The sequence below is a fragment of the Neofelis nebulosa genome, chromosome 4 (genome assembly GCF_028018385.1).
Source record: "Neofelis nebulosa isolate mNeoNeb1 chromosome 4, mNeoNeb1.pri, whole genome shotgun sequence".
Taxonomy (NCBI): Eukaryota; Metazoa; Chordata; class Mammalia; order Carnivora; family Felidae; genus Neofelis; species Neofelis nebulosa.
This window is the reverse complement of record NC_080785.1, coordinates 129,957,185-129,974,813: the sequence shown is the minus strand read 5'-3', so window position 1 is coordinate 129,974,813 and position 17,629 is coordinate 129,957,185. Positions and strand designations below refer to the sequence as shown.

General features: G+C 38.5%; 1 protein-coding gene across 1 annotated transcript in view; it reads right to left on the bottom strand.

The window, feature by feature from the left end:
• Nucleotides 1-17,629, bottom strand: part of SHQ1 (SHQ1, H/ACA ribonucleoprotein assembly factor) — a 101,768-nt gene that overhangs the window by 53,567 nt on the left and 30,572 nt on the right. Inside the window, exons 7-9 of the mRNA XM_058726214.1 lie at nt 13,670-13,824; nt 11,817-11,870; nt 8,968-9,091 (exon numbers count right to left, since the gene is read on the bottom strand). Of these exons, the coding sequence (XP_058582197.1) occupies nt 8,968-9,091; nt 11,817-11,870; nt 13,670-13,824 (333 nt within the window). The remainder of the gene's footprint in view (nt 1-8,967; nt 9,092-11,816; nt 11,871-13,669; nt 13,825-17,629) is intronic.

Genomic DNA, 17,629 nt, shown 5'->3' with positions numbered 1-17,629 from the left:
GTCTTATCATTCCTATTACATAATAAACTCCTTAAAAGCTAAGGCCAAGTGATATATATTCCTATAACTCTTAGCTGATTCTGTTATGATGCCTTGCACAGAGAAGGGGTTTGATTTATTTATGTTGCATAAATGTCTCCTGCTCGTTATTTTTCAGTATTAATTCCTATTTAAAGAACTCTAAATTGCAAGAATACAAATCTTCCATGTTTTCCAGACAACATGTGAAGTACTTTTCAACTAACCTCATCTAGGCCTGTAGCTATTACTGTGCAATAGGACCTTGATTCATTAGGATCAAATAAAATGTTTCTTCTTTGTTCTCCCAAATTTGTCTTTAAATATATACAATTTTCTGCCTTTGTCCTCTTAAAGAAATTAAAGTTACCTCCTTAAAAATTCAGATCAATATCTACCCTATGACCCAGCAATAGCACTGCTAAGAATTTACCCAAGGGATACAGGAGTGCTGATGCATAGGGGCACTTGTACCCCAATGTTTACAGCAGCACTTTCAACAATAGCCAAATTATGGAAAGAGCCTAAATGTCCATCCACTGATGAATGGATAAAGAAGTTGTGGTTTATATATACAATGGAATAGTACTTGGCAATGAGAAAGAATGAAATACGGCCTTCTGTAGCAATGTGGATGGAAGTGGAGAGTGTTATGCTAAGTGAAATAAGTCATACAAAGACAGATGCCATACGTTTTCACTCTTATGTGGATCCTGAGAAACTTAACAGAAGATCATGGGGGAGGGGAAGGGGAAAAAGAGTTAGAGAGGGAGGGAGCCAAACCATAAGAGACTCTTAAAAACTGAGAATAAACTGAGGGTTGATGGCGGGGTGGGAGGGAGGAGAAAGTGGATGATGGGCATTGAGGAGGGCACCTGTTGGGAGGAGAACTGGGTGTTGTATGGAAACCAATTTGACAATAAAGTCATATTAAAAAAAAATTCAGATCAATAAAAAAATCTCAAAACTGACTTATTTTATTATATTTTACTTTAGAGACAGAGAGAGACCATGAGTGGGGGAGAGGCATAGTGGGGGAGAGAGAGAATCTCAACCAGTCTCCATGCTCAGCACGAAGCCCGACATAGGGCTCGATCCCATAACCCTGGTATCATGACCTGAACCAAAATCAGGACACTCAACCAACTGAGCCACCCAGGCATCCCTCAAAATTGACTTTAGATTTATTTTAAAAAGGCACTAATTATAGAAAAAAATTTTAAGCCATAATATCAAACCATGTAACTAACCTAGTTCTTGACACTGTTGAGCTCTAAAACTGCAGAAATAAACAAAACTTACCTTAAATAGTATAGGAAATATAATGCAAATTTCAATTGACTAGATATGAGTAATATTTAAGAGATAGCTGATTGTGAGCTATAGTTACCAGCAAGCATTACTATATAAATCAAATTTCCAAAGAACCCTGACACAAAGATTTCAAGTGATTTTTTTTTTGTAGCAGAATCACTACAAACTCTTAATCATCTAATGGCAATTAAAAGGCAAATTATCTTTGTAAACCATACAGGAAATGCTGCCCTCTACAGAGTATTTTATAAGAACAAAGAATGTTTTATATAAATGTAACCCATAAATTACCATGAGAGCAACTTTTTAAAATTCTAGTGATACCAATACTTAATGAGTGACAGGATTATTAGAGGAAAAAGGAATCCGATGGAGATGACTGGAATTTTATTTTCTTCACCTTAATGTTTATGCACACATACAATATCCTTCTATATAGGAGCGTGTGTATAAACCCACAAATACTCCAAGGACAAACAGTAAGGATAAACAGAAAGAATGTGCCAATTTAAGAGACTGGGAACACAGATTTCAGCTCTGAGGAAGAGAGGAAAAGGAATCTGCTTTGCCACATGGCAGGACAAGCCAAGGAGAGAAAGGGGACAAGGACTGGCTGAGTCGTGACCGCACAGCAGAGCCCTGTCCTCCCTCTCACACACTCGGGCTGCAGGGCCTGTGCCCTAGGGCTCTGGGGCCTTCCTTCTTTGCCATGGAAGTGGACAGCACAAACAGGCACAGATGGTACTTCAATATTTTATTCGAGTTCCATGCTATTTAAATTTCCTGAAAGCTCTAGGACTGTTCCACTCTTAGAAACATTTTAACTGCAGTGGGGAACTGGCTAGAAAATGAAAAGTTCAACAACAACTCGAGAGAAAGAAAACAGAAAGTTAAGTTCCTCCTGGATAGGGAGCAGGGAATTAGGTGATAACCACGAAGAACTAGAGAAATCCATTCTGGTGAGCCAGTTAACTCATCCAGGAAAGGGAACTATTTCGCAGGCTGTAGGCCAACTCTCAGATATCAACTCAGAATTGTCACTGAGGAAACGCTATTCTATACACTTGATGCTGTTCACTCACAGCATTTAGAACACTCCCCTCCATCCTGCTATGTCTAAGTACCACTCACCCTTCAAGTCCCAATTCAAATCTCATGCCTTAAGTGAATCTTTCTCTGATTCCTAGTGAAACGTCACCTCTCCTTTTTTGAACTATTTCGTCTGTGCCTCACATAACATACTTACCACCATCTACTATGTATTGTGGTTGTGATGGACTTCTTAGCTCCCTGATGAGTGCATACACTCCCCAAATACAGTACACGGTTCTAATTCATCTTTCTGCAGCTCTTTATATTTACAGGTTACTCTACTCTACACATAATAAATTGCATTTTAGTGGGTACTGACAAAGTAACTGTTGAATGAATAAATTAATAGATGAACTCATCAACCAATTAACAAGTACTTTAAAATGACAGGAGGGGCGCCTGGGTGGCTCAGTTGGTTAAGTGGCCGACTTCGGCTCAAGTCATGATCTCGCGGTCTGTGAGTTCGAGCCCCGCGTCAGGCTCTGTGCTGACAGCTCCGAGCCTGGAGCCTGCTTCAGATTCTGTGTCTCCCTCTCTCTGACCCTCCCCCGTTCATGCTCTGTCTCTCTCTGTCTCAAAAATAAATAAATGTTAAAAAAAAAATTTAAAAAAAAATGACAGGAAAATGGAGTAAGAACTGAGAATCAAAAGTCAAATAAGGTAGAGGCTCCCTTCTTCGGGAGGTTACATGTCTTAAATGACAACTTAAAGGCAAGTCTGTTTCCCTGGCTTTATTATTTTCACCTAATGTATTTCTCCTCTGAACTACTTATTACAAATGCAATTTTTTAAAAACCTGATAGTTGTATAATTTCACGCCCCCCCCATGAGAATCTTAAGCTCCCTGAGTTCGTGACTTGCATGTCCCCTGTTCACAAGCATACCTCCAGACTCAGCCGAGCACCCTGACACAGCGAAGGCTCAACAAATAGTTGAATAACTTGCAAACTAGTTTTACATCAGGTATTTAAGGAGTGACATTAGAAGGTCTAACAATTCTTTAAAATGTCCGTAACACAGGTGCCTGAGTGGCTCAGTTGGTTGAATGTCCAACTCTTGATTTTGGCTCAGGCCATGATCCCAGGGTCGTGGGATCGAGCCACCTGTCAGACTCTGTGCTGAGCAGGGAGTCTGCTTAAAATTCGTTCTCTCTCTCCCCCTGCCCCTCTCTCCCACTCACACTCTCTTGCTCTCCCTTTCAAAATAAAAAAGTAATAAAATAAAATTTTCGTAATACAGAACTCATAAAAATTAAATACAAATAAATGTCAACATGGGAAAATCCTTGTGATTTCATCTTTTAGTTTTCAAGTTGGGGGTAACTGTTACAACTCAATAAAAAGAAGACTTTGGGCTAAAGAGAATTCAAATGCTAAAAACTCATTTATCTTCAAGGTTGCATCAGAACTCGGATTCACACAATATACTTGTCATACTCCAATTTCTTGGACAATTGCTTTCCTTAAAGAAAAAGAACAGCCCCAAGCCCCGTGCTATGGTTCTTCTTATCTTTCACATAGAATGTACTATTATATCTATTTACAGAGGGGCTAAGTAAGGCAGTCATTTCTGAAAAAATGATGATTAAGCCCGACAATGACTCATACATAGGCCTATTGATTATATGAAGCAAAATCAGCTTTTGGGTGGCAACAATAACTAATCTCCTGAAGGCTGTTTCTTGGGTTATAGCCTGACATGTGGCTACGAGTCCTCAGAAGTCAAACATTTATAGAAAGGTAGGTTTCTGATAGTCTTAAAAACAAAACAGAACCAGGGCACCTGGCTGGCTCAGTTGGTAGAGCATGCGACTGTTGATCTCTGTCCTGTGAGTTCAAATCCCACGCTGGGTGGAAAGATTACTTAAAAATAAAATCTTTTGGGGCATCTGGGTGGCTCAGTCAGTTAAGCATCCAACTCTTGATTTGGGCTCAGGTCATGATCTCACTGTCCTGAGAGAGCCCGGCGTTGGGCTCCACCCTGAGCATGGAGCCGGCTTAAGGTACTCTCTCCCTCTCTCTCTGTCCCTCCCCTGCTTGCATATGTGCACTCTTTCAAAAAAAAAAAAAAAAAAATTTTTTTTTTAAATAAAGTCTTTAAAAAACAAAAAACCCCACAGAACCAAAAAAGATTATTTCACACATATGTTTACATTAGCCAAAAAAAATATGTATACAACTGTCTGGTCAAGAATTACAATGTTTTCCATAAAATGGTGAATAAATTTAAGCACAGTGGTTAAGAACCCACACTTAAAAAACAAAAACAGAAATCTTTTATAAAGGAAAATCACATGCAAATGGAGACTACAGGATAGTGAACTACATCACTCAACTTTAAGCAGCTACCAACTGAGGGCCAACCTTGTTTCACCTGCACCTGGCCCACTTTCCCCCAACCCCTTGTGGATTATTCTGAAGCAAATCCCAGGCTTCATACCATTTCATTTATAACTATTTCAACACATCAAAAGCCATAGACTTTGAGGCAGATAGACCCGGTGTCAAGTCTAGGCTCTACCAACTAATAGCTGTGTGACCCTGGGCAAGTGACTGAACTTCTCTGAGCTTGTCTTCTATCTGCAAAATGGACGAAATGAGATAAGGTACCTGAAGAATGAAGCCTAGCACTGGCCCAAAGAAAATAGTTAATATGGCAGCTGCGGTTTTTATTACTATACGAGCATAGAAAGGCGGGACTCTTTCTGACTCATTTCCAATGAGCCCCACAAAGGACAAAACAAATAGCAAGTATTCCCATATTTTAAAAAGAGATACTAACCTCTCTATGCTAAAGTTACAGAGGGACGAACAAAAACTGGTGATTTATGACCCCCCTCAGCCCAACAGTGACCTCCAGGAGTTTAAGGAAAACAAGTCCAGAAAATCTCTTTGGATAAAACTGCAGTGTTATGGGGTTTCAACCACTCTCCATGGCGGAGGGGAGGAACTACCTTCTGGTCACCATAAACCACGAGAAAGGGAATTTTAAGAGAGTCCCCTAGAGAGTGTAACCTATCACCCTTAGAAATTGTGGGGTACAAAGACTGGTGACTGACTCATACCTGATAAAAGCCCACCAGTGAGAAGCAGGAAGGAGCAGCCTGTGGTAGCTGTGTGGAAGCTTGCTCTGGAACAGCAAAGAGGATCCCCACCCCTTCCACCCCCAGGGCTGGCTTCCCAACCTGAGGCAGGCCGGGGATGGGGAAGGGAAGATTTACTTTTTTAATCAAGTTCAAAGAGGACGTTTTAGGTACTTAAAAGAGATTCTTGTAATTTACAGTGACATAAAAATTTAAAGAATACCTATTATATAAGATAGGTGTGTATATGATATGATATTTATAGGTTATATATTCCATCCAGAAACAATAAAAGAACAGACAGAATGAGTTCAAAGGGGGAACTGAGAGAAAAAACTAAGCTGTTTCCCATGATGTTCAGCATCTTCCATATAATAGTTACATTATATGTTCAAAAGCCCAGCAAGAGCAGAGAAGATGATGAGCGCCATCATACAGATTAATGAAATGTAGATATTAGCACAAATATTAAATAGTAACAAGTATATAATCAACTTAAACCATACCACTTCTAAACAGAATAAAATTTCAAGGCATATTAGAAAAGCTGTTCTCTTTTCATCTCTTTTTTCATTTAATTCTGGTGAGTAACAGCAGCCAAGCAATGCTTCCATCAAGGATTCGACCTACTTAATCCTAAAGAATGAAACAGGGAGGAGGAAGTAAAAGTTGCTTAAAACAGGACAGAAACAAAAAGGGGGGATGATCATGTGGCCCAAAGGGTACTGATTCAGGGAAAGAAACTCCATGCGCAAGGTCCTGCGTTAAGCACTAAAACAATACTTAAAAGGACAACATAGGTTTTCTGCCCTTAAAGGAATTTGGATTAGACATACAGCAACAGCAAGAGATCAGCGTACACAGTCTTTCAGAGGTGGGGAAGGGGTAAGAGAAAGAACACAAACTTGAAAATAGCCAAAGGCCCAGTAAAGAATCCCTTGGAAGGCTACTATGAAGTCACTCAAGGCAAATTCATGATTCAGATCTTACAAAAACAAAATAAAAATTCAGATTGTAGTCATTCCATTATAATGAAATTTTCTGTAGATTCTGAAGCCTTGCTACATTGGTTTTGAAAGCTCATTCCAGTTAAGATCAATATTTCTTTGGGGGAGAGTTATTTGGAGAGTTATTCATTACTTTCAAACTATGGAGGCACTCAACAGACCTTTCTAATAAAAAGTGTGATTGCATTTTGAATTATAAGTAGACACAAATTCATTTTTGGAAAACATTCAATGCCACAGAAGAGCTATCCCCATTGAAATCATGGGGTATCCAAACACACAAGACTCTTCAATGGCAATAATGGCGTCCCTGTGCCATCCACCTGGATAAACACAGGTTACAACCCTCATCCGGAGGTTGTGTTCCCCATAGCTTATGGTGGGAATTCTAGACAACCCAGCTCTGTCTCAGAACTAACTAACTAACCACAACCCAAATCAGCCACAGAACATGTTGTGTACAGTTTATAGAGGCTTCCCACTCATTTTCAGCAGACAGACCTCAAGAGCGTTACCTAAGGTTTCTGTTGCTATCAAGACACAGCTGATAAGACTATTTCTTGTCAGATGGATAAAGATGTAAAGTTAAGTCTAAATTTCACTTCTCACCTACTAAAACTATTAGAGTAGTCGATTACCATGTAAGTCGACACAAGCAAATTTATTTCTGGTTATGCAATCACAGAACTGATTACTTTTCAAATAAAAATTCAGAGAACTAGATTACTCCCCAGAATAAAGAGTAGCAACTAAGTGCCTGAGGGCACGCCCACACACACACATGGGGTTTTTTGCCAGTTTTCCATCTGGAAACCATGATGTAACAGGATAATCGCAAATTTACTCTCATTGTTTAAATCTATGAATAACGCACAGATCATCTAATACAAACAAGAAATTAATTGTGACATGTAACTCAAGTTCAAGTCACTTATAGTAGGTTGATCTTTCAAGGTAATTTTTTACAATTCAAGAAACCTCTTAAAAGTCAAGAGCCAAAAAACCTCTTAAAAGTCAAGAGTCAAAAGCCACCAAGGTGCCTGGGTGGCTCAGCTGGTTAAGCATCTGACTTTGGCTCAAGTCGTGTTCTCACCGTTTGTGAGTCTGAGCCCCATGTCGGGCTCTGTGCTGACAGCTCAGGGCCTGGAGCCTGCTTTGGATTCTGTGTCTCCCTCTCTTTCTACCCCTCCCCGCTCTCACCCTGTCTCTGTCTCTCAAAAATAAATTAATAAACGTCTAAAAAAAAAAAAAAGGGCAAGAAGAAATAACATAAAAAACAAAGCAGTTTCTTGTCTACCTATGAGTTAAGAAAGACTGATTTTTTTTCAAAGGTAGTAGCTCTGCAATTTTACAAGCAACAATCCTTCGAAATAAAATATAGATGGCCTAAGCCAACTGGATTAATAAAAAGGTATCTTTCATTTAATCATAATTCATTTTGATAATTATTGTCTACCTTAAAAGAATCTACTTCAAAACTGATTTTCTGCTTCCAGGATAGAAGGTGATATGTCACACAGAAGTCAAAGAAAACCCTAGGAATACCTCTAGGAGGGACAAACGTTGGAGATGGGACTCTTCCTTTCAGGCCAATGACGTCAAGTGGGTGTAAAGGGAAGAGCTTCCTTACTTTCTCCTTCTTATCCTCAGGTCTGAAAACCTACACCTAGAAGTATTTTACCTAAGGACCAAGGAACAACGAGACTCCCCAGGGAAGAACAGAAGAAATGACCATAAAGGATGGACAGTGACTTTTAAATAAATGTGCCAGAACTAATCCATACAAACGGATGCTGCCACCTTCAAATTCATTACTTTGGAAATTATATACTTAATCCAACGATACTGTTATAGTCACTTCGGAATTTGTTTCAGAGCTCAAAATTTTCCACATCCTTAAAACCAGGAAATATTTGTCTCTTCAGGTTAGATTTGCAATAGTCAAAGGTCCTCAGAGTAGCTGTGCTGTTGTTTGGAAAGTCTTTCTTGACCTCCCAAGTCCAGGTTCTGTGCCCCCTCCCCGTGATCACTACATCTCCCAGCAGAGCACTTCTCACTCTATAATGGAATTGTTTACTTGTCATCTGTCGCCCTGGCAAAACTGTAAACTGCATAGAAACAGGGAACAGATCTTATTATTATTATACCCACAATCCTAGCATAGTGCCTAGAAAACTGCAGGCTTCCAAGAAATACTAAATGATGCACTCTACTTTAATACGAACTGGTCTGGAATCCTGTGTACCTTCTCCACTGCCCCTCCCAGCAGCTCCAGGAAAGAGTGTATTTACAGAGACGAACTATTGCTTTTTATACTTGGCAGGGAGAAGTGACTGGATTTGATGATCTTCATTACTGATTTATGCATAGAGAAGCAAAAATCATGACTACATCCTCACAGACTAAAAACATAACTTTTTCCCTCTCAAATCTGCAAGCACAGGAGTATCTTACCTAGTTGCAAGATCTTTATAGTGTCTCTGTAAGCTTTCATCACCAGCTTGAAGTGGCGATAAAGTGGGTAGCATAAAACTCTTCTTCCAAAAGACACCAGGATTTCATGAACATTAGTCCAAGTCTGTGAAGTATAGTTTAAATAAGTAATCATTTCCATATTACATAAATAAAAGGACACAACGAAATATGAAACTACTCTCAATTAAAAACTATAAGTTTGGATCATCACAAAGCCATGCAAGAGAGAAATATAAAACCATGAAATGAGATTCTTTTTGTACACCTTACAATAAAATATTTAATTGCAGTCCTTGTAATTTCTCATACTTCATCAAGGTATCACAAATGCTCCTTAAAAATCACATATGCAGCAGGAAAGTTTCAAAAAGTCCTTTAAGAATTACAAATATGAATCTAAAACACATGGTACTAACAAAGTACAGATGCACATAAAAGACACTGTTAAATGATATATGTTTCATGTTTTTGTCCTTTAGGACCACTCAAGATGGTATAGATGAAAGATGGAGAACTCTTTAGTGAAGTGTGTTCACAGTCTCCCTCTTCTTCTACTTTTTCTTTTTCTTCTTTTTTAGTGTTTAGGGCATGAGAAAAACATGGTATTTATTTCAGTAATTTGCTTTCACTTATCAAAGAGAAAAGTGCTTTCTTGAAAAAAGTATTTTATCTTGAATAGTATCAAACTGAAACCATCAGCAATTCAACTTACTGAAAACACTAGATGAAGGCAATTTTGCACAAAATTGTTTTTTAATTGGATTTTGATTAAAACTGTATGAAAAATGTAACCCATATATAAAACTTAAAATATAAAAGTAAAACTAAGGGAGCAGAAAAATTTCCATGTATATTAATCCTTAACAAATGAGAGATCTGATTAAGAATATTGAGTATCTCACAAAGAACAGTTTATACCTAAAAAGAACTATAAACTTAAAAAATTCTACCAAAAACTAATAAAAATTTCACATAGCTCTCAATAGCTCTGGCAATTCTAAGTTATCTCAAAATCAATAAAAATTTCAAAATGAAATCATATATAGGTGAATTTATTCATGTAGATTTTAATAAAAGAACTATGAAACTCTGCAGTTACTGACTACTTTGTTTTCAACATCAGTAATCGATGCCATTATTACCAAATCCAGTTTCTCCGTTATATGCTGATCACGGCAATAAGTAGAACTCAAATGAAGTCTAGGGAGCAGTGCTCCTCCATCTTTAACATGGATACAAATCCCTGGGGATCTTGCTACAGGTTCTGCTTCAGTGGGTCTGGACTGAGATTCTCTAACAAGCTCCCAGCTGAGATGCTGGTCAAGCCATTAGTTCATGGAACATTCTCTGGAGTAGCAAAATTCTCTAACAAAGCTGAATGTTTCAGTTCCTGTTCCCATCTTATCTATTATTTAAACAAAGTGATGCCATGAAGGGCGCCTGGGTGGCTCAGTCAGTTGAGTGTTTGGCTCAGCCTCATGATCTTTTGGTTCGTGAGATTGAGCCCCGTGTCGTTGTCAGGATCTGAGCTGACAGAATGGATCCTCCTTGGGATGTTCCCTCTCTTCTCTCTGCCCGTCCCCACCACCCCACCCCGTGCACCCATGCTTTTTCTCTCTCAAAACAAATAAACTGTAAAAAAAGTGATGCCATGAAACAACCTTGATTTTATAACTTACAATGTACTGTATCTAGGATTTTTTTTTAATGTTTATTTTTGAGAGAGAGCAGGAAACAACAGAGAAAGAAAGGGAGACAGAGAATCTCAAGTGGGCTCCACACTGTCAGGACAAAGCCTAACTTGGGGCTAGAACCCACAAACGGCGAGATCAAGACCTGAGCCAATGTTCAACTGACTGAGCCACTCGGGGCCTAAACTGGAAAAGCAAAAAACTAATTGACTTAATTGATGATGCAACTGTTAGTTGTGTAAAATGACACTTTTTTTCTTTTTTACATGCTAGCTTTTATTATTTTACATGCCAGCCCCCCAAGTTCAAGAGTCACATGCTCTACCAACTGAGCCAGACAGGCACCCCTAAAAACTTTTTTGAGAAAGAAAGCGTGTGTGTGAGTGAGGAGGAGCACACTGACAGCGCAGAGCCCGACGTGGGGCTCGATCTCATGAATTTTGAGATCATGACCTCAACTGAAATCAAGAGTTGGACACTCAACTGACTGAGCCATCAGGTGCCCTTCTACTTTTAACTGCTGTTTTTACATTCAACAATTTGTTCAGAGCCAGTAAATTTTAAAATGGCATCCTCTGATATTTTTTATAAGATCTACAAAACGATTTACTGGGAAGTATTTATAAAAGCAATGATTACTATACTAGAAGAGTTATCAGATCTGACCATACTATTTGTAGGACCTTGGACAAGTTATTTAAACTCTATGATCTAAGCTTCATCGTCTGTAACATAGCAGTAATACTTATCTCACAGACTGACTGGAATGAACAGGAGAGGTAATACATGTAAAAGGCTATTATTAGCACAGCTTTTGATGGTCAGGAAATGGCCCCTAGTAGAATTATCACCTAGGTTTGCTTCCCAACTCTGAGCTCTGAGCCCCAATACTCACCAACTTACAAACACTGTTCTCCTTCTCCGAAATGCTACAATACCCTATCTAGCTTCATTAGAAGAGTTACAAACGCAATCAGAATTTTATTTAAAAAGATGGGGAGAAAAAACTTGTATAATCAAGTTTCCACTTTAAAAAAGTTAAGGAATTGCTTGAATTACCCACAACAAACTAATGGCGACAGAAAAAAGAACTTTCTAAACAAACAAAATGGCAAGAACTGCAAATGAAAATCATACCTCAAACCAGCACAGTGTGGGACTCAGTTTTCTAATGTTCCATGCAGACTCAACCTTCATTTGTTTTGGAGAAAAGAGCAGTGTCATTTTCGAGGTAAAGTCATTCAAAAATAAAGTAAATATATCCATTCACTCAACCAGTGTCTCAGTAGTACATACATAAGAACTAAGAAGCGTCTGTGGCTGAGGAAAAATAATTGCTTTGCAGAAGCTATCAAAGGCAAGTTTCTGCCTACTTTCCTTGGGATTTCACAAAGTAAAGCTTTTCCACTGATAAGAGTACCAGAACATAAGAGCAAACAAGCAGGGGCTTTGAAACTAAAACTTAAAGCAAAGTGATGTTTGCTCAATTACTGTCCTTCTCAACTAACTTACCCAAACATTCTGTAAGTAATCTGCCAAAGGACTCAAAGATAATGCTGAAGGGCTGACTGTGGCACTTAAAAAGATGCTCGGAATATGGCCTTTCAGAGAAGGCTTGTGAGAGTAAGTGCATTCTAGAGAAGGTCTTGAAGTTGCAAGACTTCGCGGCATCAAACATGCAAATAAAAGAATCAAAAATTGTCAATTTTATCAGGCATGACTGAACACACTCATTTCCTTAAGCAATAATGTGAAGTACTTTTTTCGTAAAAGAAAATATTTTCTCCAAGTACAGTATCCTTAAACGATGAACGGAAACAAAAACCATTTCCAGCTATAGTGTGCCCGTGATATACTCATTAATATTCATTTGGGAGTCAAATGCAAATCCCAAGAGTCACCTTTGAAATTTTCAGAATCCTAACAACAGAAAATTTGGCACATATCAAATTCTAATCCTAATACTATGCTAATGCTGTGATGGTGAGAAAAGCAGATTAAATAATATACATCGTGACCCAATTTAAATACACATACACACATACACAATGAAAGACTGGATGAAGAGATGTATCTCCTTATAACAGTAGCTATTTCTAATGGCTGAGATTATGGGAAATTTTAATTATTTTTTTCATACCTATATTTTCCTTTTATACTGATAGGAATTATCTGCATAATTTTTAAAAAAAGGAGAGCATATGCTCAGATGAAAACAACTCTTGAGCAAGTACAATTATAAACAGCTGCAGGGGCACATGGACTGGAAAGACTTTTTTGGTTCTTCAGCCTTTTTTAAATGTATGATCACTGAAATAGGTGAGAAAGACGTTAAACTCTTCATTTATAAAATCAAATGTGGATCAAGAAGAGATACAAAAAATGTTTATATTATTAAAACAAGACCATTTAAGAAATAATGTTCTTTACAAAAGGTTTTACTTTTACAAGATTTCTTTAAATAGCAAAAAAGATAGGATTCAGGTTTTTCAAAATGTAATTTACATGTAATTTTTTCAGAAGCATACATACTATATAAATTGAGGGACACCGGCAGAAAAATGCTCAGATTCCCTTTTCTGTAAAATAGATATACCTCACATCTGCTCATGGACAGCTTGGCCAGAGAATATAAACGGGTATGGTAAAGTTCACCTCTTGCCAATGTCAAGTGTCACATGGAAACAGCCCTCTTTGAACAAGTCCTCTCCTAAAGAGATGAGCGTTCAGGATATCCTTTCTCTACCCTCAGCTTGATTGCCCCACTCCACCATGTGATAGACACTGATGCGCAGAGAGAGAAGGAAAAAAGAACAAGCCAGCAATATGTGCTCACATCGGTACCCACCACTAACACGCACGTGCAGCTCTGCCAGGAGCATCCCCCAAATAAATCATCCCAACAGGGCTTACTCTCCACAGGAGTGACGCCTTACAGTTGATTTAGTTTGCTCACGTATGCCAACATGCACAGACACGTGTACACTTACGTTCTTCTCTCCTTCAGTGACACGAGTTTCATAGCAATATGCCAGAAGGATATCAATCAAACTGTAGTACACTTGGCGAAGAGCTCTCTTGTCCAGTAGGTAAGATTTATTGACAAATTTTCGCAGCTGATATTTCTCTTCTTCAGAAAAAGACACTAGGAAAAAAATGCATTTAAAAATGAAACACTCCATTCAGTTTTGCAAAAAAAAAAAAAACCCAGTGTGGAGGATTTGTCAAAATTAGAACTTCGATTATAGAAACTGAAATAAGAGTAATTTAACTCTGAATATAGAAGGAACTTTTAAACTAGGCTTCACAGTTTTATTAAGGGCTGTGCATCTGCTCCAACCCTAGTAGAGCTAAATAAAGGAGAAATGTCTAAACAGTATTTATTCCTTACTTCCGGGATGCCCTCTCTTTTTGCTACACTGTCCTGTATTCAAGGCATCTAAATGCCAGAGCTATTGACTTTAAAATTCAGATAACACAGTTTGAGAACAGAAAACAAAATGGCTAAATAAAGCACTCTGTAAATATTCATTATCCATTTTTAAAGTTCTATACAAAAGAATAGGAATATTCCCATATAACAGGCAATGTTAAGGGCAAAGTATCTATTAATATCTTTTAGACACAAAGTATCACCTACATAACACACAAATGGGACCACATCACACATATTTGACCTCTGGGAAGAGGGTGGTTCTTTTCAACAGTGTGTCTTTTCTTCTCTGGCTTTCACCCTGTCTACATCTTCAACAACAGCCTCCCCCACATTAAAAATCTAGTATATATCATTTCATATTTTTCTCTATAATCATGTAATGCTGTACAGACACATAAACATATACAAAGGAATTTATATGATCCTCCCTCCCCCACCCATAGAATTCGATCCTTTTTTTCCACCTAGCCTACCTCACTGAATAACTCTGGCAAATCTCTCCAAGTCAACTGGTACTTAGCTAATTTTTGTAAAGGCGCAGAATATTCCATGGTGTGGTATGCTCTATCCAACCACTCCCCCTACTGATGGGCATCCACCATGCTTCCAGTTTTCTGCCACTGCTAGTAAGACTGCATAAATGTCCTTACCACACATCCTTGGATACTGGGAGGTTGTATTTCTATAAAAGAGATTCCCGAGAGTAAATTCACGGGGTTAAAAAGTGCATCTGTTTTTTAAGAATACTTTATTTAAAGGCTACAACTCTCCTTTTTAATGGCCCTGGATACAAGTTCTCCTTCTACACCCATCCCTCCCACCCAGCGATAAATATCATAGCTTTTCCTACTCATTTCCATTTTAACAGATAGGAAGTGACTGTAGTATGAAGAATTCTAAGAGGAGACACAGTGAATGTGGGCAGAATCTGTGACTTGCTTCTATCCAAAAGAATATGGCAATGGTGATCAGACAGTCACTGTCATGATTATGTCGCTTTAAAGAACAGACTGGAGCCAGAGACTCACCGCTGGTTTTGAAGAAATAAGATACCATGTTGTTAGAAGGCTGTTTGGCAGGAGAGTGTGGGGGGCTGTGAGATGTGAGAGTAGCCTCCAGCTGACAGCCAGTAAGGGCACTGGGACCTTAGTTCTACAGACACAAGAACAGAATTCTGCCAACCATCAAATGAGCCTGGAAAAGAGCCCTGAGGTCCAGAAAAGAACATAGCTACCAACACATATGAAAAAAGAAAAGAGAAGATGGCCACATTTATGTACACCCTGATAAGACCCTGAGCAGAGAACCCAGCTAGCAAACTCGAGTCCTGAGCCATGGAAAATGAGTCAAATTAGAACTGTTTCTAATTTGTGGTAATTGGTTACACAGCAAAATAAACCTAATACAATGATATACCACTGTTACTGCGGTTAGTATTTTTCTAACTGCTAAACTTTAAGCATTATTTTATAGGTTTGCTGGCAACCTCTGAACGAACCATTCAATGTGTTTCGCCCACTTTTTTCTATTGGATGGCTTGTCTTATCAAATTTTTAAGAACTTGCTGTTATAGATATGAACCCTAGTCATATCTCCAAATCGACTGTATCTCTAGTGACTTTGTTTATGGGATCCTTTGCCACTGATTTATCTATTTTTTTGCGTGTAGCCAAATACGTCCATCTTTAAAAAAAAAAAAAAAAAGAAAAAACAAAACCAGATTCTGGATTGACAGTCTCTGATAAGTTTCCCCAACTCCTGAAATGTACATGAAACCTCTCATCTTTTCTGTAAGATTTACAGTTTCCTTTCTAAAATCTTAAGCTTTTAATCCATCTGGAAGCAATTTTTTCATGTTTAAGGATTCTGGTTAATTCCAGGTAAACAGTTAATTGCACCAGCACAGTTTGGTCAGTAATCCATCTTTTCCCCACTGTACAGAACTATTAGCTTTGTCAAATAGATCTGTTGTTTTCTTACTAACAATTACTTCCAAGCATTTTCAGCTTTAGTGACTTGTAAATACAATATTCCCCCCCCCCATTTCCAGTAATTTTTGATAGGACAGAGAAAAGCTATTTCTTTTCACAAACCACCTTACCCAATATTTGGCTGCCTTGACTAAAAAAAAGTGAAGTACTTAATGAATGCTAATAGTTAAAAAAAAAAACACAAAACCTTTATGTCTACATTGGTAAGGTAAGCAAGTATATAAGGCTGAAGTTCTTTCTAACTTTCCTCTGATGTTTACAATATAGACAAGCTATCGTCAAGGATCTATTTTCTCACATTAAAACATGAGCATTTTCTGGGGCTCCTGGGTGGCTCAGTAGGTTAAGCATCCAATTTCAGCTCAGGTGATGGTCTTGTAGGCAGTAAGTTCAAGCCACGCATCAGGCTCTGTGCTGACAGCTCAGAGCCTGGAACCTGCTTTGGATTCTGTCTGCCTCTCTCTCTGCCCCTCCCCAGTTCACACTCCCTTCTGTCTCTCAAATATGAATAAACGTTAAAAAAAAGTTTTTTTTAAAACAATATGAGCATTGGGGCGCCTGGGTGGCGCAGTCGGTTAAGCGTCCGACTTCAGCCAGGTCACGATCTCGCGGTCCGTGAGTTCGAGCCCCGCATCAGGCTCTGGGCCGATGGCTCGGAGCCTGGAGCCTGTTTCCGATTCTGTGTCTCCCTCTCTCTCTGCCCCTCCCCCGTTCATGCTCTGTCTCTCTCTGTCCCAAAAATAAATAGAAAACGTTGAAAAAAAAAAAAATTAAAACAATATGAGCATTATCGGTTATTATCATATATACAAAGTAAAATGCATCTTACCTTAAAGCAAGATTTACAGAAAGAGTAACAAGTAACAACATAAGTGTACTCAGTTCCTAGCTAGTGTAAGTAAAACGTGGCCTGCTACTTACCTTAGAGCGATTTCTTTTTTTTTTTAATATATGAAATTTATTGTCAAATTGGTTTCCATACAACACCCAGTGCTCATCCCAAAAGATGCCCTCTTCAATACCCATCACCACCCTCCCCTCCCTCCTACCCCCCCATCAGCCCTCAGTTTGTTCTCAGACCTTAGAGCAATTTCTAAAGAAACTTAAGCATCTAGAGATTTTAAGCTATCTCTAAAAAAAAAGGTTGTCAACCTTTTACCTTGCAAAGTAATCTTTAATTCTCGTTCCATGCCCTATCAGACCATTAGTTTCAAATTCACTTAAAAAGTTAGGCTCAATAAAGAGGAATATTTTGCTTCCAGTTCCAGTGGTTCATACTAACGTAGTTCAAAACAAAGCAAAACAAAACAAAACTTTAAAAGGCTCTCTCTTCAGGTTTTAGAATTGCCTGTTACATTTAGGTAAGGACAGGCTAAACTGCTAACCAAGAGACCCCAAAATACAGTGGCTTCTCTGAAACAGAAGTTTGTCTCCCACACTACTATTCTGAGTGAATGATCCAGGACTGGTGAGGCATCAGCATCTCCATCATATGACTTCCAACTATGCATCTAAGAAAGCTG